We start from the raw sequence: 25,609 nt of genomic DNA, 5'->3' as shown, positions 1-25,609 counted from the left end.
TTTACTTCTATTGCGGTCCATGCCTGTGTATGTTCTTCTATTTGTGTCCAGGTTCTTATCGACTGTATATTTGCGCCCAGTAATAAAACTGGAAGTTAGGTAGAGCCATGCCGCCTTCTGCCTTTTGTCTTTGTAGGGTCGCTCTTTTGATGCGTGGATGTTTAGAATTCCAAATAAATGAGGTTATTGTTGAATCTAATTGCTTAAAGAACGATTTATTAATGTATATTGGTATGTTTTGAAATAAAAAGGAGCTTAGGAAGAATATTCATCTTAACAGTGTTAATTCTTCCAGCTAGTGTGAGATGAAGGGTTGACCATCTATGCAAGTCTTGTTTAATTTTTTCCATACAGACGACGAAATTTTGTTGATAAAGAGCTTTATGTTTACTTGTGATGTTTACCCCGAGGTATTTAAACTGTTCTGCAATGATAAAAGGAAGGGTGTCTAATCTAATATTATATGCTTGCGAATTCACCGGAAAGAGTACACTTTTATTCAGATTAATTCTGAGACCAGAGAGCTTTTGAAATTCTGTGAGTGCTGCTAAGACTGCAGGCACAGAATTTTCTGGGTCCGATATATACAGTACCATGTCATCTGCATATAATGAGATTTTCTGTTCCAGTCCTTCTCTGCTAATCCCCTTTATCTGATCAGTATTTCGACAATGTATTGCCAGTGGTTCAATGGCAATTGCAAACAGCAGTGGTGACAAAGGGCATCCTTGTCTTGTGCCACGCTCTAGTTTAAAGTAGTCTGAGCAAATGTTATTGATGCAAACTGAAGCTTCTGGGTTAGTATACAGTAATTTAATCCATGCACAAATGTTGGGCCAAACCCAAACTTCTCCAAAATAGTAAAAGGTATTTCCATTCAATCATGTCGAATGCTTTTTCTGCATCCAATGATAATAATATTTCTGGGGTGTTTGATTTAGTTGGTGAGTATATTACATTAAACAGGCGTCAAGATTTGAAGATAAGTGTCGGCCCCTAATAAATCCAGTTTGGTCTTGTGATATTACTGAGGGAGCACTTTCTCCATCCTTCTAGCTATGATTTTAGAGAGTATTTTAACGTCGTTATTCAGAAGTGAAATTGGTCTGTATGATGCACATTGTAATAAGTCCTTATTTTGTTTTGGAAAGACAGTGATTAGTGCTTGGCGAAAGGTTTGTGGAAGAGATTGGTTATCTCTGGCTTCTGTAAATGTTGCTAATAGGAGGGAGCTAGCTGAGCGGAGAATTTCTTGTAAAACTCTGCAGGGTAGCCATCAGGGCCTGCTGCTTTTCCACCTTGGAGTGACTTTATAGCATCCAGTAATTCTGATAATGACAGAGGTTTATCGAGCTCCTCCACACTAATAGCGTCAATTTGTGGTATCTGTAATTTATCCAGAAATGCATTAGATTGTATATTGTCTTCTTTAAACTCAGTAGTATATAGGGATTTATAGTAGTCTCTAAAAGTGTACATTATATTTTTGTGTTCGATGATTTTATCTCCATTCGTGTTAGTAATTACGAGATTGCGTATGCACTTCTTGCTTGTGAATTTGTTGCGCTAAAAGCTTATTAGCTTTCTCCATGTTCATAATAATGATGTCTGGATTTGTAAATTAGTTGTTCGGTTTCTTTAGTTGTCAAGAGGTTTAATTCTGAATGTAGAGCCTGCCTCCTCTTATGTAGAGTCTCGCTTGGTAGTCTGGCATGTTCTTCATCTATTTTAGTAATTTCGCTTTTATCTCTGCTACTTTCTTCGCTCGGATTTATTTCTGTGGGAAAGATATGAGATAATCTGTCCTCTTAAGAAGGCCTTAAGAGTTTCCCAGAGTATTCCTGCAGAGATCTCAGGGGATGTATTTGTCTCTAGAAAGAATTCAATTTGTTTGGATATAAATTCAGTACAATTCTCGTCAGCTAATAGAAGCGGATTGAGACGCCATCTGCGGGTGAGTGTATGGGGCTTAGTAATTTCAGCTCCAAGATCATCGGAGCATGGTCTGAAATAACAATAGCATCGTATTTACAAGATTTAATCTTAGGCAAGAAGTTATTATCTATAAAGAAGTAATCAATCCTTGAGTAGCAATGATGTACTGGTGAGTAGAAAGAATATGTTCTTGAATTTGGGTTTAAAAACCTCCAGGGATCTGATAAGTTGTGATCAGTTATAAACTTTGTAATTATCTTTGCGGTGTTAGTTGCCGTTCCCCTGTGGAGGAAGTCTTATCTAAAAGTGGATTTAGAACACAATTAAAGTCCCCAGCCATTATAAGTTTATGAGTGTTCAGATTGGGAATGGATGCAAATAAATTTTGTATAAATTCCTTATCATCAACATTAGGTGCATAAACATTTATCAAAATCATTTTACAGTTAGATAAGTCTCCCATGACCATCACATATCTCCCTTCAGGATCCAATACTACATCTGATGCTACAAATGGTACTGTTCTATGTATGAGAATTCCCACCCCTCTAGTTTTCTAGTAAACTACATTTTAAAGACGGTGTAACACAACAGGTAAGTAACTAACAGCAGCTAAAATGTATATGGATCATCTCTCGGTAGTAGATCCCTTTTGAAAGGCGCTACACGACGGCTGTGGTATAGAAATTACATTTTCTATGTGAACGTTTAAATTTGTGCCTCTGGTAATGTGCCTTACCGGCATTTAAAGAAAATTAGTTTTGTGTCCTCTGCAGTGTTAAGAGAGAAAGGCTTTGGTTTGGCATAAAAGGAAAAAGGTGTAAAGAAAGGAAAGTTGCCTTTTTCTTTTATATAGTATAGAGATGTGTTAAGCTGGCGTTATGATCGCCTTTTGGGACAGTCGCGGTGGATCTTGTGTAGACTGGTGAGACGTCCCCGCCATTAATCGGCTGTGATGGCACTGTCAGTCCTGCACTCGTGTGCGTGAATTCATAATCCGAGTTTAGGACCTCATAATCGTATACGTGCAAAAGAAAGTGTGAATCGCTTTAATATTATTTTGCCGTGGTGTAGAAAAGGGGTCCTGTGTTTGCACTTGTCTGGGCTATAGCGCAGGGGGAGGATGAAAAAAAATTAAAAGTGCTCACTTTGACTTAAAGCAGAAGCGCAGTCAGCGTCTCAAAGGCGGCACAGCTATGCAGCGCTGGCTGCTCGACTTTTGCTGGGCAGGAGACCCCTTTTGTACACACGTTCATGATATCAAAAGTCTCAGCGCTCTTTGGCGGTAATTCATATATTATATATATAGCAAAATACCCGCTACGAGCGGAGAAGTAGTGTGTTAAAGAAGTAATGAAAAAGAAAAGGAAACATTTTAATAATAACGTAACATGATTGACATTGTCATGAGTGTTGCTGTCATATATATGCCTGCCTAAATAAGTCACGCTCGCTTTGCTCTTACTTTATTTACCGTTCATTTAATCATGGTTAATGGCGGAAAAATTATAAAATGGAAGGAGGATGGCTTTACCAAAACAATTATTGATGGCGAACCGATTATTCATAAAGCTTGAATTGGTGATCTGTTTTTCTGTGTTAACCTCATATTTTTTCATACTTCTTCTCAAACTAAGGTGCGAGGGTAAAATGAATCGGGATGCGCTGATCAATGTAATCGGTGTACCAGGAAATCATGCATTGACAAAAGCTCCCCTTTGCTTGTAATGCAAAGTGTGATTAAATGCATTATTTTTTAACGCGTTATGGAGCACATGCATCGAAGCTTCTCAGCTGTTCTTGTGCTAAGAAAAGGAAAGATTTTAAAAATAACGTAACACGATTGTCAATGTAACCTTTTGTAAGCAGTGCCTGGAGGATTCAGTGTGGAGAAACTCTAGAGAGAGCGTGTGTATTAACTTGTGGATTTTTCTGTGAGTATTTGGTGGCAGTCTGACGAAGTTGCTTCGGAAGACGGCGTTAGCTGCAGAGCACAGAGTGAAATGGGATGAATGGGCGGGGAGATGATGACGTGACTCCCCACCGCCTTAACTGTCAATCCCCACAAACACAGTCTCTCAGAATTTGCATAAGCACACCCCTTCACCTACAATTTTAACTTAGTTACAAAGTGATCAAAACTCCCGTTTATATCCTGTGTCCTCTCATTAAACTTGTATCCCGCATTACTTGTGGGCATGTGAAACGCCAGCGGTAGCCTGTCTATGAACTTAATTTAAAGTTTAGGTTTACACCGTGCTTTCTTTCCGAGGTAGCAGCACTCATGAATATGGTATTATATGTCACTCGCTCGCTTCTTATTGTTTCGCTGCCTTCTCAATTATATAATGCATGTTTTCTTAAGCGCTTTTTGGAGGTCTTCCTGGTTTTCTACGCACTGCGTTGACAGTCAGTTAACGTGATTACGTGGAAGGCGTAATGATGTCACACGAAACTCCGCCCCCCTACGTCATTGCAGCTCAACTCCATTACAGTTAATGGAGAAAAATACCTTCCAGTTATGACCATTAGGCATAGAATTTCGAAATGAAACCTGCCAAACTTTTGTAAGTAAGCTGTAAGGAATGCGCCTGCAAAATTTCAGCCTTCTACCTACACGGGAAGTTGGAGAATTAGTGATGAGTCAGTGAGTGAGTGAGTGAGTGAGTGAGGGCTTTGCCTTTTATTAGTATAGATACTGTATATATACACACACACACATATATACATACTGTATATCACATATACATATCTACATATATACTGTATATACACATATATATACAAATCTACATATATATATCCACATATATATATATATATATATATATATATTAGGGGTGGGACTCAATTAAAAAAATTAATCCAATTAATTAGAGGCTTTGTAAGAATTAATCTTGATTAATCGTATGTAATCGCACACGTAAATTTGCCCCAAATCGCAAATGTTTTTTTTTTTTTTAATTTAAAAGGGTTTTAGTGGTGACAGAATCAAATAATAGACATGGACATGAATATTGTAAACTGAAACTGTTTTAATTTCTGAAAAAAAAAAGCTTTTAAACTGCATTTGAATTCAAAACAGAAACAAAAATATCATCCCTGGTTAAAATTGGGCAGACTTAAAAATAAAGTGGTAGTTTAAGTACTTTAAGTACATTTTCAGAATAGTATTGTCTTTAAATAATAATAACCAAAATTTCAACATAAAGTGCAGTTTTTCTTCTTAAAAAAATGAGTCAGAAACATAAAAGGTAATTTGACCAGCTTACTCTTTAAACTCTGAGTAACATTAGCCAAAATTATTTTGTACATTAGGCTAAAACAGTGTGTTAATTGAACATTTTGTAATTAGATGTAATTAGAATTACCAACGGTCACGGAAGTCCAATGATCCCCAGTAAGAGCCACAAAGTCCGCTTTCTGTAATGCATCTAATTTTGCTTGCTTTTCAGTGTGCACAAAACCATGCTTTTATCAAGGCTTCGGGTAGTTGAAATGATCAGTCGTAGGAACGCGCTTTATTCCGACTCTAACATTTTTGTAGCTGTGATGTGTGCATCAGTGTAATGGATGTACCAGGAAATCATGCATTGACCAAAGTTCCCGTTTGCTTGGAATTGAAAGTGTGATTAAATGCGTTATATTTTTATTGTATTTTGGAGTACATGCATCGAAGCTTCTCAGCTGTGCTTGTGCTAAGAAAGGGAAACATTTTAAAAATAACGTAACATGATTCTGCGTTAACCGAATATTTTTTCATACGTCCCAAACCAAGGAGATTCGAAGGTAAAATGAATGGGTAGCAGCGTACATACTCAGTGCATCCCTCTCGGGAATCGAACCTCAATGTCGGCGTTAGAGGCGAAGACTCTACAATTGCGCCACAGCGTGTGGCTTGTCTATGCGAGAGTATGTACTGTAGATCGGGGTATATATATACATTTATATATATACCCGCGTATCGCAGTGGAGAAGTAGAACATTTTAAAAATAACGTAACATGTGTGAACGCTGGCCCCGGCACAGACAGACGGACGACATATTTTCACCCAACACACTTTATTTACACTATTTACAATTATATAAAAGTCACGTGCACTCACGAACCCCAGTGCCTCTCGCACTGAATCCCCCAAAAGTCCAGGGCCCACAGTCTCTGTGCCTTTGCTCTGGCCGCCTCCTGTCCTCTCTCCAGCTCCGTCTTACTGCCTCCCGACTTCCACCAATGCCTGGAGGGAGGCGGCCCCTTTTATGGGGAGCCGGATGGGCTCCAGCTGCTTCCCGGCACTTAACGGCGGCCACACCCCTGTGTGGCGGAAGTGCCGGCCGTGCACCCGGAAGCCATCTGTGTCTCCCCGGTCGTCTTCCCACCGGCACTTCCTGGTGTGGCGGAAGTGTCGGACTCCTGGGATCAACAGGCACTGGGGCGCCGCCTGGCGGTGGCCACGGGTCCCTACAGGGCTGGGCTTCCAAGCCCTGTACCCGAGGGCCCCTGCATAACCAGGACGGACGCCCCACTCAGTCTGGAGGAGGCACACGCCTCCTCTGGTCCTCAAAGCGTCCCGCCGGGCTCCATCCCGCCAAAGACCACACGGGGTAAACCGGCATCGGGGCGCCGCCTGGCGGTGGCCACGGGTCCCTACATGGCTGGGCTTCCAAGCCCTGTACCCGAGGCTCCCAACAGAACCAGGACGGACGCCCCCTCGCGTCACACACATGATTGTCAATATACAGTAATGGTTTTGTGAGTGTTATTGAATGTTGCTGTCATCAAGGATTTGATTATCATTATTTGTTTCAATCAGGGTCGTATTTGTACGATGTGTTGTGTTCAAGTTACATTCCGTGTTTGTCAATCGTTGTAAAGATAAGAGGTTTCATTCATCGATTAGTTTCTTACTGCATCAATAAACAGCTCGTCTTCCTCTTTATCTGAGATGTAACAAACTGCATGCACGGGTTTTTTTTTACACTGTCTTCCTTTAGTGGGACATTCACTTTTTCCACCGTGTGCTTTGTTTCCGCAGTAGCTGCACTTATGAATATGATTGTATGTATCAGACGATTCATGTTTTTTTGCTGCCTTCTCATTTGTGTAATTCGGTTTTTGTTCAGCACTCTTTGGAACTGTTGCTTTTTGTCTGTGCACTGCGTCAGTTCACGTGAGCCGCTTGGTGTTCTTGCATCGAAGGTTCCCAGCTGTGCTGGTGCCATCTCGTGTAATGTCAGCTAAGACCCGCACTTAAAAGTTTCTCTCGCAGTTTCAATGAGTTTGTGCCAAACACCACCCTGACCATCTCATCTTCCTCTGCATAAGCACAGTCCTTCACCCGTGAATATTTATTGGCAGTGTTTGTATTGGATTGCCGCTGATGGACGGCCTTATATGGGCAGGCACTAAATTACAAACGCTAGTGGCAGCCTGTCTATGAACTTAATTTAATATAAACTTACGGTTCACGCCGTGCTTTGTTTCCGCAGTAGCTGTACTTATGAATATGCTTGTATGCATCATTTGCTTCATAATGTTTTTCTGCCTTCTCAATTGTGAAATGGCGTTTTGTGCTCATCGCTGTTTGGAGTTTTTCCTTGTTCTCTACATACTTACGTAGGAGTCGTGATGATGTCACACGAAACTCCGCCCCCCACGGCCATCTCCAACTCAACTCCATTACATTATATGGAGAAAAATAGCTTCCAGTTATGACCCTTACGCATAGAATTTCGAAATGAAACATGCCCAACTTTTGTAAGTAAGCTGTAAGGAATAAGCCTGCCAAATTTCAGCCTTCTACCTACACGGGAAGTTGGAGAATTAGTGATGAGTGAGTGAGTGAGTGAGTGAGTGAGGGCTTTGCCTTTTATTAGTATATATATATATATATATATATATATATATATAAATTATTTTTGTTAAATCACATTTCTTTTATTAAACCTTATTTTCTAATTCCATACTATTTGTTACTGTATAGAACAAATGTCAAAAGCTGCATTAGAAATTTCAGTAGTTTTATTCCTGGTATTTCTTTATTTTTAAGTTATATAAGCTTCCTTTTTTTGAAATGTGTAGTATGCATTTTTATTTAACTAATATAAAAATTATCTTTGATTTTTGTTTGCTTTTTTCTTTCTTACAGAGGCAGAAGATCGGCCTGTTAAACTGTTTTCTGCAGAGGGTGTTTTTAATTATTCCACTTTGCTTTTAAATGAAGATAAATCAGTTCTGTATGTTGGTGCAAGAGAAGCCCTGTTTGCTTTGAATGTCTCCAATTTTGGGAAGAGCAAACTGAACAGAAATGTAAGTGTAAGCATTTTTTAACTCCAAAAATGTTTAATCTTTTTTCCCCAACAAGTTGACCATCTCAGTCACTATGGCTCAGTCAGTATTTACCAGTCATGTTCTGAGCTTATAGACATTTATTTAAATGTTGTCTTTTTAGCTGTTTTTCTTTAAGTATCTTTCTTTACCTGGAGGTCTGTTTCAGAGGCTTGATGGAACCATCCAACAGTGTGCATTATGATAATGTATACTTGAAATTATTAAATTACTGTAATACAGGTTCAGTAACTGTAAATATTAGAGATGCATCTCTTTGACTTTAGACTGGTATTTCAAAGTGGGATCTTCTGCTCTACTTTCCTGTCAGTTAAGCCACTCTGGGCTTCATCCCAAAATGAAAACATTCATTATGATAAGTGTTTTAAGTTGTATTCTTCATTCCAGCTGACATGGAGCGCCCCTGATAATAAACGAAAACAGTGCAGCTTTAAAGGAAGAAGCCTGCAGGTGAGCATTGACTGAACATAAGAGAACACAACTGAAGACTGTTTGATAGATAATGCTATCTGTATTGTATAAGATCTACTCGGGCTGCTGGAGAAAATATTTTAAATGATTATATTAAGCAATACTTGATATATTTTAGTTTGACTCTGTTGATGTTTTGTTTTCTTTTTCAAGTTTTACTGTTAATGTATTTAAACTCATTTAGCTGATTTTGTTTCCTAGCTTGTGAGTTAGCTATCAGTAGAATTAATACAAACCTTTATTCATATACAGTACAGGCCAAATGTTTGGACACACCTCCTCATTAATGTGTTTTCTTTATTTTCATGACCATTTACATTGGTAGATTCTCACTGAAGGCATCAAAACTATGAATGAACACATGTGGAGTTATGTACTTAACAAAAGGTGAAATAACTGAAAACATGTTTTATATTCTAGTTTCTTCAAAATAGCCACCCTTTGCTCTGATTACTGCTTTGCACACTCTTGGCAATCTCTCGATGTGCTTCAACTCAGGTGACTACCTGTTGAAGCTCATCGAGTGAATGCCAAGAGTGTGCAAAGCAGTAATCAGAGCATGCCAAGAGTGTGCAAAGCAGTAATCAGCGCAAATGGTGGCTATTTTGAAGAAACTAGAATATAAAACATGTTTTCAGTTATTTTACCTTTTTTTGTTAAGTACATAACTCCACATGTGTTCATTCATAGTTTTGATGCCTTCAGTGAGAATCTACCAATGTAAATGGTCATGAAAGTAAAGAAAACACATTAATGAGGAGGTGTGTCCAAACTTTTGGCCTGTACTGTATATATATCCATATGATGGCTAGAGAAAAAGTATGCTGTATAGAGGTAGGATTGAGTGAACTGAAACACTCATTGTAAGACCTCTCCTGCATTGGCATCAACTCTGATACACTGCTGAAAACTAGACTCATTAACACTAGAATTACCAGACCCTACGAAAAAACTCGTAATTCCGTCACACCTTAAATCGCTTCTTAAATCTCTTCACACCTCTCCGCCAGCGTCCTTTGTCCTCTAAATGTGCTGATAAAGAGAAGCTAGGAGCAGCCGGCTATTCCATCCCCCCACCAATTTAGAACGTGCACAAACTTCTCTCAGGTCATGCCTTGATTGCGTATCTGGGAGTGAAGTGGAGTTTTACAGTGGAAATAATAGATCGTTATTTGGAACACACGCATTTCATGTCTGTTCCGTTTCTACAGTAATCTGTGTAAACACATTGTTAAAACAGAAACGTTTTTTATATTCTAGTAGTAGATGACAAAATGTAGGCATAAACTATATAATGTATGAAGCCTGAAGTCCAAATATCAAAGAAATTTTTTACAAAAGGTACAAATATATCACAATTGCGCTTTTATTCAAAAATATAACTACAGAAACAAAAAGCCGTCTTAAAATGCGACATTGACAGCTGTTTATTGTAACTGCCTCCGTGGTACAATCGAATCCGTTCCCGCCTGGGAATCAAAAGGTCGCAAGTTCGATCCTGCATCACTCCGTTTTGAGAAGTAAAATTATATTTGTCTTACTATTTTACAATAAAAGCATACATTTGATTTCGGTCTGTAACAGCCGGTACAATTTATGATCCTTGTAAAGGTTAGCTTTTTTTTTTTTTATTCACTTTTCCTTCTCTCAGTCGCGTTCAGAATCAATCCATACAACCCCATCTGACACGGCTGTTTTCACATAAAGACGCGCTATAACTCTGCAGTGTACCACGATGCACACTAAAGCCCCCCCCCCACCCAAGGTTGCTGACACACAAACGCTGGCGAAGCTGCCTTCTTCGTGATCTCACCGTCACTTGATTTTCTTTTTATTCAGTTTTATTGAGTGTTCCTGCCAGTCCCCGCATGTTGCTGTATGCTGTTTCTTTTGTACTCCAGGACAGGCAAAGGAAAGAATGGTAAAGAGCAGTAACTTCGGCGCTATGTGCAATAATCACGCACTCCCCATCTGCCCGTGGTTTTGTTATACTTTCACACCAACATATGTTTCTGTGTTTGAGCAGGCTCAAACGGGCATGCTCAAAAAATACACGTGTAATGCCACGAAAAGTGCACGCAGACACTTCATTTCGCAAACAAAACAAGTGCACTTTTATTCAAGATTACCTGTATAACCGAAGAAAAAAGAAAGCAAGTTACAGTAGGCGATTGATACGACAGCTTGCATGGTGCAATGCTAAGAAGTGCTGATTTCCATTCCGTGCTATATAAAATCATCACATTCAAATATTAACAGTTCCCACACACCCAAGGACCATCCTTCCTACATTTACGACATGTGTACTTGTTGCAGTGTACACACCTCTCTGTGCTATGGTTCCTATTACATTGAATGAGCACCTGACACTGTACTTTCTTCCCTGGGGGAAGGTCCCACATCAGAGAATTTCCAGTTCCTGCATAAATTCACACCCGATCTGACGCTGTTCGTTTTCAAATAATATTACATTAGTTACTTTTCGTGGCATTACACGTGTATTTTTTGAACATGCCCGTTTGAGCCTGCTCAAACACAGAAACATATGTTGGTGTGAAAGTATAACAAAACAACGGGCAGATGGGGAGTGTGTGATTATTGCATATAGCCGGTTACTGCTCTTTACCATTCTTTCCTTTGCATGTCCTGAGTACAAAAAGAAACAGCATACAGCAACATGCGGGGACTGGCAGAAACACTCAATAAAACTGAATAAAAAGAAAATCAAGTGACGGTGAGATATGAAGAAGGCAGCTTCGCCAGCGTTTGTGTGTGTCAGCAACCTTGGTTTGGGGGCTTTAGTGTGCATCATGGTACACAGCAGAGCTATAGCGCGTCTTTATGTGAAAACAGCTGTGTCAGATGGGGTTGTATGGATTGATTCTGAACGCGACTGAGAGAATAAAAAGTGAATAAAAAAAAAAAAAGCTAACCTTTACAAGGATCATAAATTGCACCGGCTGTTACAGACCGAAATCAAATGTATGCTTTTATTCTAAAATAGTAAGACAAATATAATTTTACTTCTCAAAACGGAGTGATGCAGGATCGAACTTGAGACCTTTTGATTCCCAGGCGGGAACGGATTCAATTGCACCACGGAGGCAGTTACAATAATCGGCTGTCAATGTCGCATGTTAAGGCGGCTTTTTGTTTCTGCAGTTATATTTTGAATAAAAGCAATTGTGTTATATTTGTACCTTTTGTAAAAAATTTCTTTGATATTTGGACTTCAGGCTTCATACATTATATAGTTTATGCCTACATTTTGTCATCTACTACTAGATTATAAAAAAACGTTTCTGTTTTAACAATGTGTTTACACAGATTACTGTAGAAACGAAACAGACATGAAATGCGTGTGTTCCAAATAACGATCTATTATTTCCACTGTAAAACTCCACTTCACTCCCAGATACTCAATCAAGGCATGAGCTGAGAGAAGTTCGTGCACGTTCTAAATTGGTGGGGGGATGGAATAGCCGGCTGCTCCTAGCTTCTCTTTATCAGCACATTTAGAGGACAAAGGACGCTATGAGAGGTGTGAGGAGATTTAAGAAGCGATTTAAGGTGTGACGGAATTACGAGTTTTTTCGTAGGCTCTGGTAATTCTAGTGTTAAGCAGTATCGCTGGTAAAGAAGAATTAAATGAAGACAAAGGATACAGATCCTTAGAGGTTTGAGTCTTTTTTTTTAAATGGAGTTTTATGATTTATCAAAATAGTCATGCCATCTGTTTAATTGCGTCTAGATGTATATCTTCCCAAATCTAATTTTTTCTAATGGGTTTCCAGTAGAAAGCTAGTATCAATTTTGCTTTGATGCACAATATGTAAACAGCATGCTCTGCAATGAGGGGATTTGGGACTGTTTATGTTCCAAGAAACAATCTTTTAATTTGATTATGTGGGATCAATAAGACTTGAAGTGAGAGGAAATATGGGCATAGAAAAACTGATACAGCACAGCAAGGAAAAATAAACTGGTATGAGAGCAAACTACTTCCTTCTCCTTTAACTCATCAATTTCAAGTGATTATGCAAAGGAAAGATAAGAAGGTAACACAATAGAATAGGATAGCAAACTTTACAAGAAAATAACTTTATAAATTCTCACTTTATCAGCAAACAAATCAGAACAGGAAAAAAGGGTCCCTAAAGTGTCCTCCTACAAATTACCAAACTGTCACTTGGTGCCCAAATGCACGTCTTGTGGGCCATGTTTTTGAACCATTGGTAAGAACATTAACAGCTCAAACAGCTAAAAAACAAAGGTTAGTTTATATTATTAAAACCAAATATTGATGTTAAAGTGAGCCATATTCTGTTCTGTGTGAGAGGAAGTAGTAGGTACTTTTGTTAGCACTTTTCTGTTTCAGTATCTTAGTTTCTGACTTCATCCTGAAGACATAACAACAAATTAGTGGAACGTTTTGAGATTAACTTTAAAAATTATGCTTCTCTTTTCAGACTGACTGCTTCAATTATGTCAAAGTCTTCCTGCAACTCAATAGTACTCACTTATTTGCCTGTGGGACCTATGCATTCAGCCCCATCTGCACATATATTGTAAGTACATTTGTTCAGGGACTGGTCAGAAATAACACTTGATTCTTTTTATATATAGGTAATTTTCTTCCAGATAATGATTTATTTCTTTGAGATTGGAGGTTATTTTCTAAGAGCATTTTGACATTATTTGTCTCCTGGATAATTTTCAGGCAATGATAATGCAATTTGTAACGATTATCAGTCTCACACTTCAATTAACATTACCTTTTCATTCCCAGGTTTTACATGTTTTAATGGTGTTTCTAAATTTCTCCTCCATGCTATGCCACTCACTTAGTATGTAAAGTTGGCCTCACACCAAGATATTTCAGTTTTTATTGTTTCCTTTCATTTTTGATTGCATTGTTTGTTGACAAAACTGCTTCTTAAGCGCTGGACCTACCATAAGCTTAGTGAAGACTAGGTAATAGGAGCTAACAAAGTTTCTTTCTAAACCCTTTACAGAAAATTTCAGATTTCAGCTTAGTGAAAAATGCAGAGGGCATTGTGACTGAGGAGGGCCGGAGCCGATGTCCATTTGATCCAGAATACAAGTCTTCTGCTATCATTGTTGGTAAGAGAATAAATATTCACCACCTCTGTTAAACAGAATTGCACTTATTTGGTAAAGACAGAGTCCTGGGTGAATTTCTGGTGTTCCACATTTTTGTGCTTTTTGATCTTTTGCTTTATACACACAATGATGTGGTGTGCAGTGAACGGAATTGCCATGGACAGCATTCAAAATGAATTAATTGAAATAAGTATTTGTGTGAGTGTAGTCTTCAAGGAACTAACTACTGTGCACCAGGACCTAAATTGCTTCTGGGATATGTTTTAGTCCCTTGAGAATACTGTACTTAAAAATTTGGTTTACAAAATGGATGGGAAATTGCAGTTATTATCTGGCAATTTTGATGATTGACTTACAGGCAATTGTAACTTTTAGTTGTGTTACTGCCACCCACAGCTTATATGGAAAGAAATGAAGATAAACTTGTGTAAAAATCATCTACTGATTTAATAGTCGTTTATCTTCAGTCTACTATTTTCTGAACTCTAGTCAAAGCCTGTTGTCTTCATTTGCTTTTTTTCAATTTTAGATGGAGAATTGTATGCAGGAACTGTCAGTAACTTTCAAGGAAATGAACCCACAATTTATAAGAGTCTTGGTAGCGGGACTCCGTTAAAAACTGAGAACTCTTTGAACTGGCTCCAAGGTAACTTTAATTAAGTAAAATCTGACTTGTTCTGTTTGTATATAGGTGCTTATGCAACAGGTCATATGTTCTGTTAATGGTGTATAGTACTGACAATGTATACTTTCAATGTTCAGTTTTGTGGCAGTGTAATAGTTTACCATTTGTCATTGTATTTTCTGTGTCTTGTGTTTTGCTACTCACAAATTATTTACTTTTAATAGATCCCAGGTTGGTGTTGGCCGTAAACACAAGTTCACAATTTGCACACTAACTCTTAGTGTTATTTCTTAGTGGTGTTTTGGAGACATACATATTAGAGTAATGGATTTTGCCTAAATTATCTTTTTTCAAATAATGACACAGCTGAGCAAAGAGCAGCAGACTATGGTACAGACAATGCAGATTTTTTTTTTCTTTAGCTTTGAACTAGGTAGTGTTCTTCTCAAGATGGTGCTCATTTAGATGATGAATAATAAAATTTGTATTATTATTTACCCTAACTCAGCTAAATAAAATAAGGGTTTTATGCTACCATTTTGTTGTTGTCTTCACTCATGATTGAAATAATAAACCAGCAAACCACATAGTGTTTACTCTTGTTTTGGTGCATGTATAGTACTTAATGTGTCATTATGTAGGTCTAGCATGTGCAAAATAATCTTGACATCAGGCATTATACCGATACAATTTTCTGAACTTCATTAGAGGCCAATGTGATGCCATATTTGTTTGCGCATCACTAATTAGTGCCCTCACTCATGATTATCCATCATTTTTCACAAACAAGCATGGCAGGATAAAAAAGAAATCTTTCATTTTAGCCAGCATATAATATTTTTGTTTTTTTTATTTATTAGCTTCGCTGTGCCATTTCCAAGTTAAGATATTATTTGTTCAGCCATTGTATTTTATTACTATTATCTTGTCATTTAAGGGTAGATACTGTATTGTCTTTGTACACCTTCATTTTAAGGAAGACAGTAAAGTTTACTGTGTACCAATCAAGTGTCATGAGAGCAGTGTCAAGCATGTTTTTCCTCTCCTTGAATGCAATTGGCAATCGGCTACTGTTCTGGCAATTTGAGACAAATAATACAAGCCTACCTCATATTCAGGCACCCAGTGTTTTGATTTTGGTGGTAAGAATGAGCAAAGTATTGTAAGAGGGTCTTAATATTTGTGCATTACTTTACAACTGAGAAGCAGAAAGCTGTGGCATGTCTTTTTGAAGCTTTCTATTGTGCTGCTGTGCTCTTTTTATTAATAGAGTTAAGGATAAATTAATTGGTAGGAGGCTAGCTGGAATTTACATTTGAAAACAGTACATTAACACTGTGTAATATGTGCAGCATGAGGTATCCATATTTTTATGTATGGAGCTGTGTGTGTACTCTTTTACTCACCACCTTCCCTCCGTTCCATTAGTCGCAGCAATGCAGATAAATGTGAAATGACTTACAGCAAGCTGTTGATTTTGTTTCTTTCAGTTTGTTTTTTTTTTTTGTATTTTGTGATAAGCAGTTTGCAGTTCATTGCTTCTTTACAGTTGTCCTTAGTGTTCTCTATACATGAATAACAAAAGTATGCTTTACAAATTAGCAGTTTGAAAACAAAAAATAAAAATTATAAAGTGGCAAACAAAGAATCATCCAAATTGATTTAACTGAAAACGGATACCTTGTGTGACCGTCTACTATGGCCTTTTCAGTTTGCCATTTGAAAATGCAAAAGCTATCTGAGCGTGGCTGAAAGCTAATTCATGAAAGTGAACATCTCACTGCTATATTAGACTTAAAAAACAAAGTTTATAACTTACCACAATTTATCAGACCCCTGGAGGTTTCTAAACCCAAACTCAAGAACCTATTCTTTCTACTCACCTGTACATCATTGCTACTCAAGAATTGATTATTTCTTTAAAGATAATAATTTTTTGCCTACAATCAGATCTTGCGAGTACGATGCTATTGTTATTTCCGACCATGCACCTCTGATCTTGGAGCTAAAGTCACTGTGCCCCACATACTCACCTCGCAAATGGCGTCTTAACCCGCTTCTGTTAGTCTGGAGTAAATGCTAACATTACTCAAAGTTATTGTCTGCTTTTACATGCATTTTTATTACTCTCTAATTTAGCATTGTTTTTTTGTATCAGTATACTGCTGCTGGATTATGTGAATTTACCCTTGGGATTAATAAAGTATCTATCTATCTAGCAGATGAGAATTGTACAGAATTTATATCCAAACAAATCAGTTTCTTCCTAGAGACTAGAGACTAGAGGTTTCTGCAGGAATACTCTGGGGAAACTCTAAAGGCCTTCTTAAGAGGACAGATTATTTCATATCTTTCCCACAGGAATAAATTAGAAACCAAGAAAGTATCAGAGCTTAAAAGCAAAATCACTAGAATAGATGAAGAACATGCCAGGTTTCTAAGTGAGGCTCTACATAGGAAAAGGCAGGCTCTGCATTCAGAACTCAACCACGTGACAAATAAAGAAACTGAACAACTAATTTATAAATCCAGACATCATTACTATGAACACAGAGAGAAAGCTAATAAGCTTTTAGCTCAACAAATCCACAAGCAAGAAGTTCGCAACGCAATCCCAGTAATCACCAACACGAATGGAGACGAAATCATCGACCATAAAAATATTATACACACATTTAGAGACTACTATAAATCCTTATATTCTACTGAGTTTAAAGAAGACAACACACAATCTAATACATTTCTGGCTACATTACAGATACCACAAATAGATACTTTTAGTGCAGATGAACTGGATAAACCTCTGGTGCTATCAGAATTACTAGATGCTATAAAGTCACTTCAGTGCTGGAAAGCAGAAGGCCCTAATGGCTACGCTGCAGAGTTTTATAAGAAATTCTCCGATCAGCTAGCTCCCCTCCTATTAGCAACATTTACAGAAGCTAGAGACAATCAAATTCTACCTCAAACTTTTCGCCAAGCATTAATCACTGTCTTTCCTAAACAAAATAAGGACTTATTACAATGTGCATCATACAGACCAATTTTACTTCTGAATAATGATCTATACTAATAAAAGGCAAAGCCCTCACTGACTGACTGACTGACTCACTCACTCACTCATCACTAATTCTCCAACTTCCCATGTAGGTAAAAGGCTGAAATTTGGCAGGCTCATTCCTTACAGCTTACTTACAAAAGTTAGGCAGGTTTCATTTCGAAATTCTACACGTAACGGTCATTACAGTCGACAAAGTCCGCCATGTTGAACTTTCATATTTATGGCCCCATCTTCATGGAATTTGGTAGGCAGCTTCCCTGCGCTAACCGAAACCGATGTATTTACTTATTTTGGTGGTATGATGCCACTGTCGGCCACCATATTGAACTTTTAAACGTCACTAATTCTCCAACTTCCCGTGTAGGTAGAAGGCTGAAATTTGGCAGGCTTATTCCTTAAAGCTTACTTACAAAAGTTAAGCAGGTTTCATTTAGAAATTCTACATGTAACGGTCATTACAGTCGACAACGTCCGGCATGTTGAACTTTCTTATTTATGGCCCCATCTTCACAAAATTTAGTAGGCGGCTTCCCTGCGCTAGCCGGAACCAATGTACGTACTTATTTCGGTGGTATGCCACTGTCAGCCGCCATATTGAACTTTCCAATGGTCTTTGTTACTTATGGACCCATCTTCAAGAAATTTGGTACGCAGGTTCCCAACGCTAACTGAATCCTACTTATGTACATACATCCATAGCCAGCCCAACGCCTCCCATGTTGTTCGCTGCCTGCCTATATAAGGCCGTCCGTTGCTCCAGTCTCTACATTCCCTTCCTTGCTTCGCCATGGGATTCACATCTCCCTGCTGATAACTACAGCCTTTTTATTTAATTCACGGCTTCTCCGCGGTTTTATTGTTCGTTTATTATGATTAAAGTTATTGTGTAGGTATTTTAGACTTACTTTACATTGTTCAGGTACCCATTTCCTTTATCGTTCCAACGGACCCCCATTAACATGTCTATCGAGGTGATCACCATCAATCAAAGAAATGTCACTTACCGAGTTGTTTTACATGCCCGGAGATGGCTCCTGCCTTGTCCATTCTCTTTGTTACATATTGCACGGCCATATCAAGCTCACTCTTGATATCCAGAGGAACATTGTGTCTTATGTATTGAATGACTGGGACAGGTTCAAGGTGTAGACTGATGACGGTACAGGAGATAATTATACTACACAAGAGCACTATAAGAGTAAAATGCTTAAGCCCTTTATCTATGGTTCTGCATGTGAGTTGATGGCTGCCGCTGAATTGTTCGGTTGTCGCTTTCAAGTGTACCGAAATGGCCAAATATTTTACACCTTTCGACAACCACCAATGCCTCTTAAATATCTTAGATTCACAGGTGACGATTTCAGTAGTGGACACTTTGATGTTTATGAATGCTTAAACTCTCAAAAGCTGGATGTGAAGTTATCGATGAAACCGGTTGTGTGCTTACAACGCTTGACAGATGCCGAATGTCACTTCAACACATGTCCTGCAAATACTGTCGTAATTGAAACAAACCATGAAACTCACACCGATTATGACAGCAGCAATCCAAGCTGTGAGATTTGACACAAGATTACTTTTCACATGGCCGTCTGTACGTTGCATGCTCAAGAGTAAGCTCAGGACACAGCTTGGTCATTTTACAACTGGAGGGCCAAACTGACAACGTGGTATACAAAGAGATCCTTAACAAATAATTATTGGTATATTTTCTCTCAGTTTAAAAAGGTTTAATTTTTTTCTTAATAAAAATTTTAAGGCAGTACTTCACTGCTGCGAAGTGCGGGTATTTTGCTAGTGTTAAGATACTCTCAAAATCATAGCTAGAAGGATGGAGAAAGTGTTCCCTTCGGTAATTTCACAAAATCAAACTGGATTTATCAAGGGTTGACACTTATCTTCCAATCTTCAACGCCTGTTTAATGTAATACTAGCCAACCCGCATAATCAAGCCGGTTTTTTAATAATTTTTAAGCACAAGGAGAAAATTAACATTTGTAAAATCGGTAATGTAATAAATCAGCAAGAAAAACAACATTGTAACAATGCACGGAAGGAACCAACACACAATCGTCCGTGTGCCGCTCAGGCATGGAGGGTGGAACGGAAGGAGAGGAGAAGGACGTCCACTCACTCCCTCCGTCATGCTAGTCTGCTGATTTCTCGTCCAGTATGCACTGCCTGATCATGTGCCCACCTCCAACTCGTCACTCGAGTCGTTGTCGTCTTTGTACAGTCCAGATGCACCTGTGACTCACGTAGATTTTTCATTGCTCTGTGCGGTTTTGGCTGCCTTTCTATATATAATCCCCCAAGACACCCGACCACGGTAGCAGCGAGGTGGGAGGGGGGTGTGTACAAAGTGCAGGGGCATCTAAGAAGACACATGTTTGTTACGGATGCGAATTGCTGTATGTAGCGTGTAAAACAGTTTTCTATGGTGCACGCGGTCGTGCGCTGTAACCGAAAACACGGTTTTTATAGACTGCTCACTTCATTGTGTATACGACTGTAGGTGAATGAAAAGATGCAACTCTGGAGAGGGCAACATACAATAAAGCGTTCTACACGCTGCATACAGCGATTCACATTCGCGACAAATTGTTTTACACGCTGCATACAGCGATTTACATCCGTGACAAACATGCCTCTTCTTAGATAGTCCTGTCGCGTCCACCCTTGTTCTCGAAGCATACACACCGCCTGGTCATGTGGTGCCTCTGTGTAAACCGGTCATGCGCAGAGAAGGTCAGCTGCCGAGAGAGCGTCTCGACTGTTGCAGGGCCTGCATTGGTGAAGCAGGTGAGACGGTAATGAAACAGAGGCACAGGGCTTATTGGTTTTTAAAGACTGCCTCCTTCATTGGGTTTTAACCAATGCATGGAACAAAGCAACACACAATCGTCCGTGCGGCGCTCAGGCGCAGAGGGTGGAACGGGAGGAGAGAAGAAGGACGTCCACTCCGCTCCCTCCGTCATGCTAGTCTGCTGATTTCTCGTTCAGTATACACTGCCTGCTCATGTGCCCACGTTCAACTTGTCACTCGAGTCGTTGTCGTCTTTGCACAGTTCAGATGCACCTGTGACTCACGTAGACTTTTCATTGCTCTGTGCAGTTTTGGCCTTTCTATATATAATCCACCAAGGCACCCGACCACGGTGGTAGCGAGGTGGGAGGTGGGTGTGTACAAAGTGCAGGAGCATCTAAGAAGACGGATGCGAATTGCTGTATGTAGCTTGTTAAACAGTTTGCTATGGTGCACGCGGTCGCATGTCGTAACCAAAAACTCGTTTTTTAAAGACTGCTCAATTCATTGTGTTTTAACCTCTGTTGTAAAGGAATGTTTTAAGGATCCCATGGGATACCCCTCGCAAACAGTTCTACACGCTGCATATGGCGATCCACCTCCGCGAGAAACATGCCTCTATGAACAGTCAACGTGGGTCGGAGCTGCATGTGACCTCTACGACAGACGAATATAAATGATGCCAGTTTTTCTGTGTTGTCGCGTCCGAGTTGGTGGCCGTGGCTCTGTGAGTTGTCGTCTTATCCAATGGTCTTGGAGTTGGTGGGCGTGGCTCCTTCCTGCGTGCGCCATAGGTGTCTCACTTGTTGGCGGCTTAGTGAATCCACGCCCCTTCCGGCGTGCTTGCCATGGTTGTCTTGCACTTGAATTATATATATAGGTACTCACCAACAAAGTCAAACACCCCAGAAATACTATTATCATTGGATGCAGAAAAAGCATTTGACATGACTGAATGGAAATAGCTTTTCACTACATTAAAGAAATTTGGGTTTGGCCCAAATATTTGTGCATGGATCAAACTACTGTATACCAATCCAGAAGCTTCAGTTTGTATTAACAACATTTGTTCAGACTACTTTAAACTAGAACATGGTACTAGACAAGGATGCCCCTTGTCACCACTGCTATTTGCAATCGCCATTAAACCACTGGCGGTTCACTGTCGAAATGCTGATCAGATAAAGGGGATTATCAGAGAAGGACTGGAACAGAAAATCTATACTAATAAAAGGCAAAGCCCTCACTCACTCACTCACTCACTCACTCACTCACTCACTCACTCACTCACTCACTCACTCACTCACTCACTCACTCACTCACTCACTCACTCACTCACTCACTCACTCACTCACTCACTCACTCACTCACTCACTCATCACTAATTCTCCAACTTCCCGTGTAGGTAGAAGGCTGAAATTTGGCAGGCTCATTCCTTACAGCTTACTTACAAAAGTTGGGCAGGTTTCATTTCGAAATTCTATGCCTAATGGTCATAACTGGAAGGTATTTTTCTCCATTAACTGTAATAGAAGTTGAGCTGGAATGACGTGGGGGGGCGGAGTTTCGTGTGACATCATCACGCCTCCCACGTAATCACATGAACTGACTGTAAACGCACTACGTAGAAAACCAGGAAGACCTCCAATAAGTGCTTAAGAAAACATGCATTATATAATTGAGAAGGCAGCGAAACAATAAGAAGCGAGAGAGTGACATATACTACCATATTCATGAGTGATGCTACCTCGGAAAGAAAGCAAGGTGTAAACCTAAACTTTAAATTAAGTTCATAGACAGGCTACCGGTGGCGTTTCACATGCCCACAGGTAATGCGGGATACAAGTTTAATGAGAGGACACAGGATATAAACGAGAGTTTTGATCACTTTGTAACTAAGTTAAAATTGTAGGTGAAGGGGTGTGCTTATGCAAATTCGAGACTGTGTTTGTGGGGATTGACAGTTAAGGCGGGTGGGGAGTCACGCCATCATATCCCTCCCATTCATCTAATTTCGCTCTGAGCTGAGCTCAGCTAACGCCTTCCAAAGCAACTCCGTCAGACTGCCACCAAATACTCACAGAAAAATCCACAAGTTAATACACACGCTGTCTCTATAGAGTTTCTCCACACTGAATCCTCCACGCACTACTTACAAAAGGTCACATTGACAATCGTGTTACGTTATTTTTAAAAACTTTCCTTTTCTTAGCACAAGCACAGCTGAGAAGCTTCGATGCATGTGCTCCATAACGCGTTAAAAAATAATGCATTTAATCACACTTTGCATTACAAGCAGATTACATTGATCAGCGCATCCCAATTCATTTTACCCTCGCACCACCTTAGTTTGAGAAGAAGTATGAAAAAATATGAGGTTAACACAGAAAAACAGATCACCAATTCAAGCTTTATGAATAATCGATTCGCCATCAATAATTGTGTTGGTAAAGCCATCCTCCTTCCATTTTATAATTTTTCCGCCACTAGCCATGATTAAATGAACGGTAAAAAAGTAAGAGCAAAGCGAGGGTGACTTATTTAGGCAGGCATATATATGACAGCAACACTCATGACAATGTCAATCATGGTACGTTATTACTAAAATGTTTCCATTTCTTTTTCATTACTTCTTTAACACACTAGTTCTCCGCTGCGAGGCGCGGGTATTTTGATATATATATATATATATCATATAATATATGAATGACCTCCAAAGATCGCTGAGACTTTTGATATCATGAACGAGTCTGCAAAAACTGTGGTCTCCTGCCCAGCAAAAGTCGAGCAGCCAGCGCGCGTGAATAGCTGTGCCGGCCTTTGAGACGCTGACTGCGCTTCTGCCTTAAGTCAAAGTGAGCACTTTTACATTTTTTCATCCTCCCCCTGCGCTATAGCCCAGACAAGTGCAAACACGGGACCCCTTTTCTACACCACGGCAAAATAATATTAAGGCGATTCGCACTTTCTTTTGCACGTATACGATTATGAGTTCCTCACCCCGGATTATGAAGACACGCACAAGAGTAGAGGACTAACAGTGCCATCACAACCGATTAATGGCGGGGACGTCTCACCAGTCTACACAAGACCCACCGCGACTGTCCCCAAAAGCCGATCATAACGTCAGCGAACACATCTCTCTATACTATATAAAAGAAAAAGGCAACTTTCCTTTCTTTACACCTTTTTTCCTTTGATCCCAAACCAAAGCCTTTCTCGCTTAACACTGCAGAGGACACAAAACTAATTTTCTTTAAATGCCGGTAAGGCACATTACCAGAGGCACAAATTTGAACGTTCACATAGAAAATGTAATTTCTATACCACAGCCGTCGTGTAGCGCCTTTCAAAAGGGATCTACTACCGAGAGATGATCCATATATATTTTAGCTGCTGTTAGTTACTTACCTGTTGTGTTACACCGTCTTTAAAATGTAGTTTACCCGCAACCACTCGAGTAGTGCTCAATGTACCTGTACTTCTTAAAACGTTAATGTTTTACTGTTTAATAACTATATAAGACTATATTTTATTATTTCTCACTTGCACTCAGTGACCAAAGCTATACACACACATATATAAAAGCTATACACACAAGTATATGTATGTGTATATATATGTATGTATGTATATATATATATATATATATATATATATATATATATATATATATATATATACACACACACATACATACATATACATACATACATACATACACACATATATATAATTTGTGTGTGTGTATATATGATGTGGATAGGTATGTATATATATATGTGTATATATAGATATGTAGATATGAAGATATGTATGTGTATATATATGTGTGTATATATATATATATATATGTATGTGTGTGTTTGTGTGTGTGTGTGTGTGTATATATGACAGCAGCAATCCAAGCTGTGAGAAAACAGTAAAAAGGAGGCGTGTCAGACGTCGTGGTACATTTTCTGATGCAGCTAGACGAAAATAACTTTGTGACGCTGCCGCCAAATACACAAAACAATTACTTTGACAATCATGTTACATTATTTTTAAAATGTTTCCTTTTCTTTTCATAACTTCTTTAACACACTACTTCTCGCTGCCAGCGCTGTATATATATATATATATATATATATATATATAGATAGATAGATAGATAGATATGAGAACAACACTCATATCAATGACAAAACAATTACATTAACAATCATGTTACGTTATTTTTAAAATTGTTCCTTTTCTTTTTCGTACCTTCTTTAACACACTACTTCTCCGCTGCGAAGCGCGGGTATTCTGCTAGTGTATTTATAAGCAGATGATATGGTACTGTATATATCAGACCCACAAAATTCTGTGCCTGTAGTCTTAACAGCACTTACAGAATTTCAAAAGATATCTGGTCTCAGAATTAATCTGAATAAAAGTGGACTCTTTCCAGTGAATTCTCAAGCATATAATATTAGATTAGACACCTTACCTTTTATCATTGCAGAACAGTTTAAAAACCTAAGGGTAAATATCACAAGTAAACATGAAGCTCTTTATGAACAAAATTTTGCCGTCTGCAAGGAAAAAATTAAGCAAGATTTGCATAGATGGTCAACCCTTCATCTTACTCTAGCTGGAAGAATTAACGCTGTTAAGAGGACTATTCTTTCTAAGCTTTTTTTTATTTCAAAACATTCCAATATACATCAGTAAATCATTTTTTAAGCAATTAGATTCAACAGTAACCTCATTTATTTGGAACTCAGAACATCCACTTATCCAAAGAGCGACCCTACAAAGACCTAAGGCAGAAGGTGGCATGGTTCTACCCAACTTTCAGTTTTATTACTGGGCAGCAAACATCCAAGCTATAAAAACCTGGGCACAAATAGATGAACATACACAGGCTTGGTCCGCAATAGAAGTAAAATCCTGCAGTAATTCTTTATATTCCCTGCTTTGTGCCCCAATAAATGCAAGTTATCGGCAATATACTGATAACCCAATCGTGCTTCACTCAATCAGAATATGGAACCAATGTAGAAAGCATTTTAAGATGGAGAAGATTTTATCTGTGGCACCTCTGCAAGAGAACCACCTCTTTCAACCTTTGTAAACATATGCAGTTTTTAATACAGTATCTGGAAAAAATTTGGGATTAACTTGCTTAGAGATCTTTATGTAGACAATATCTTTGCATCCTATGAACAATTACATTTCAAATTTAACATTCCAGCTACACATTTCTTTCACTATCTTCAA

General features: G+C 38.8%; 1 protein-coding gene across 5 annotated transcripts in view; it reads left to right on the top strand.

Moving 5' to 3' along the window:
• The window catches only part of sema4ba (sema domain, immunoglobulin domain (Ig), transmembrane domain (TM) and short cytoplasmic domain, (semaphorin) 4Ba), a 274,559-nt gene that overhangs the window by 208,281 nt on the left and 40,669 nt on the right, over positions 1-25,609 (top strand). For all 5 annotated transcript variants that reach the window (XM_039773331.1, XM_039773330.1, XM_039773328.1 and 2 more), the window contains 5 exons: positions 8,079-8,239; positions 8,666-8,728; positions 13,219-13,317; positions 13,765-13,873; positions 14,403-14,519. In XM_039773331.1, the coding sequence (XP_039629265.1) occupies positions 8,079-8,239; positions 8,666-8,728; positions 13,219-13,317; positions 13,765-13,873; positions 14,403-14,519 (549 nt within the window). The remainder of the gene's footprint in view (positions 1-8,078; positions 8,240-8,665; positions 8,729-13,218; positions 13,318-13,764; positions 13,874-14,402; positions 14,520-25,609) is intronic.

This window comes from Polypterus senegalus, chromosome 12 (genome assembly GCF_016835505.1).
Source record: "Polypterus senegalus isolate Bchr_013 chromosome 12, ASM1683550v1, whole genome shotgun sequence".
In the NCBI taxonomy this organism is placed as follows: domain Eukaryota; kingdom Metazoa; phylum Chordata; class Cladistia; order Polypteriformes; family Polypteridae; genus Polypterus; species Polypterus senegalus.
Note: the sequence above shows the minus strand (reverse complement) of the source record. Positions and strands in the feature narration are given on the sequence as shown.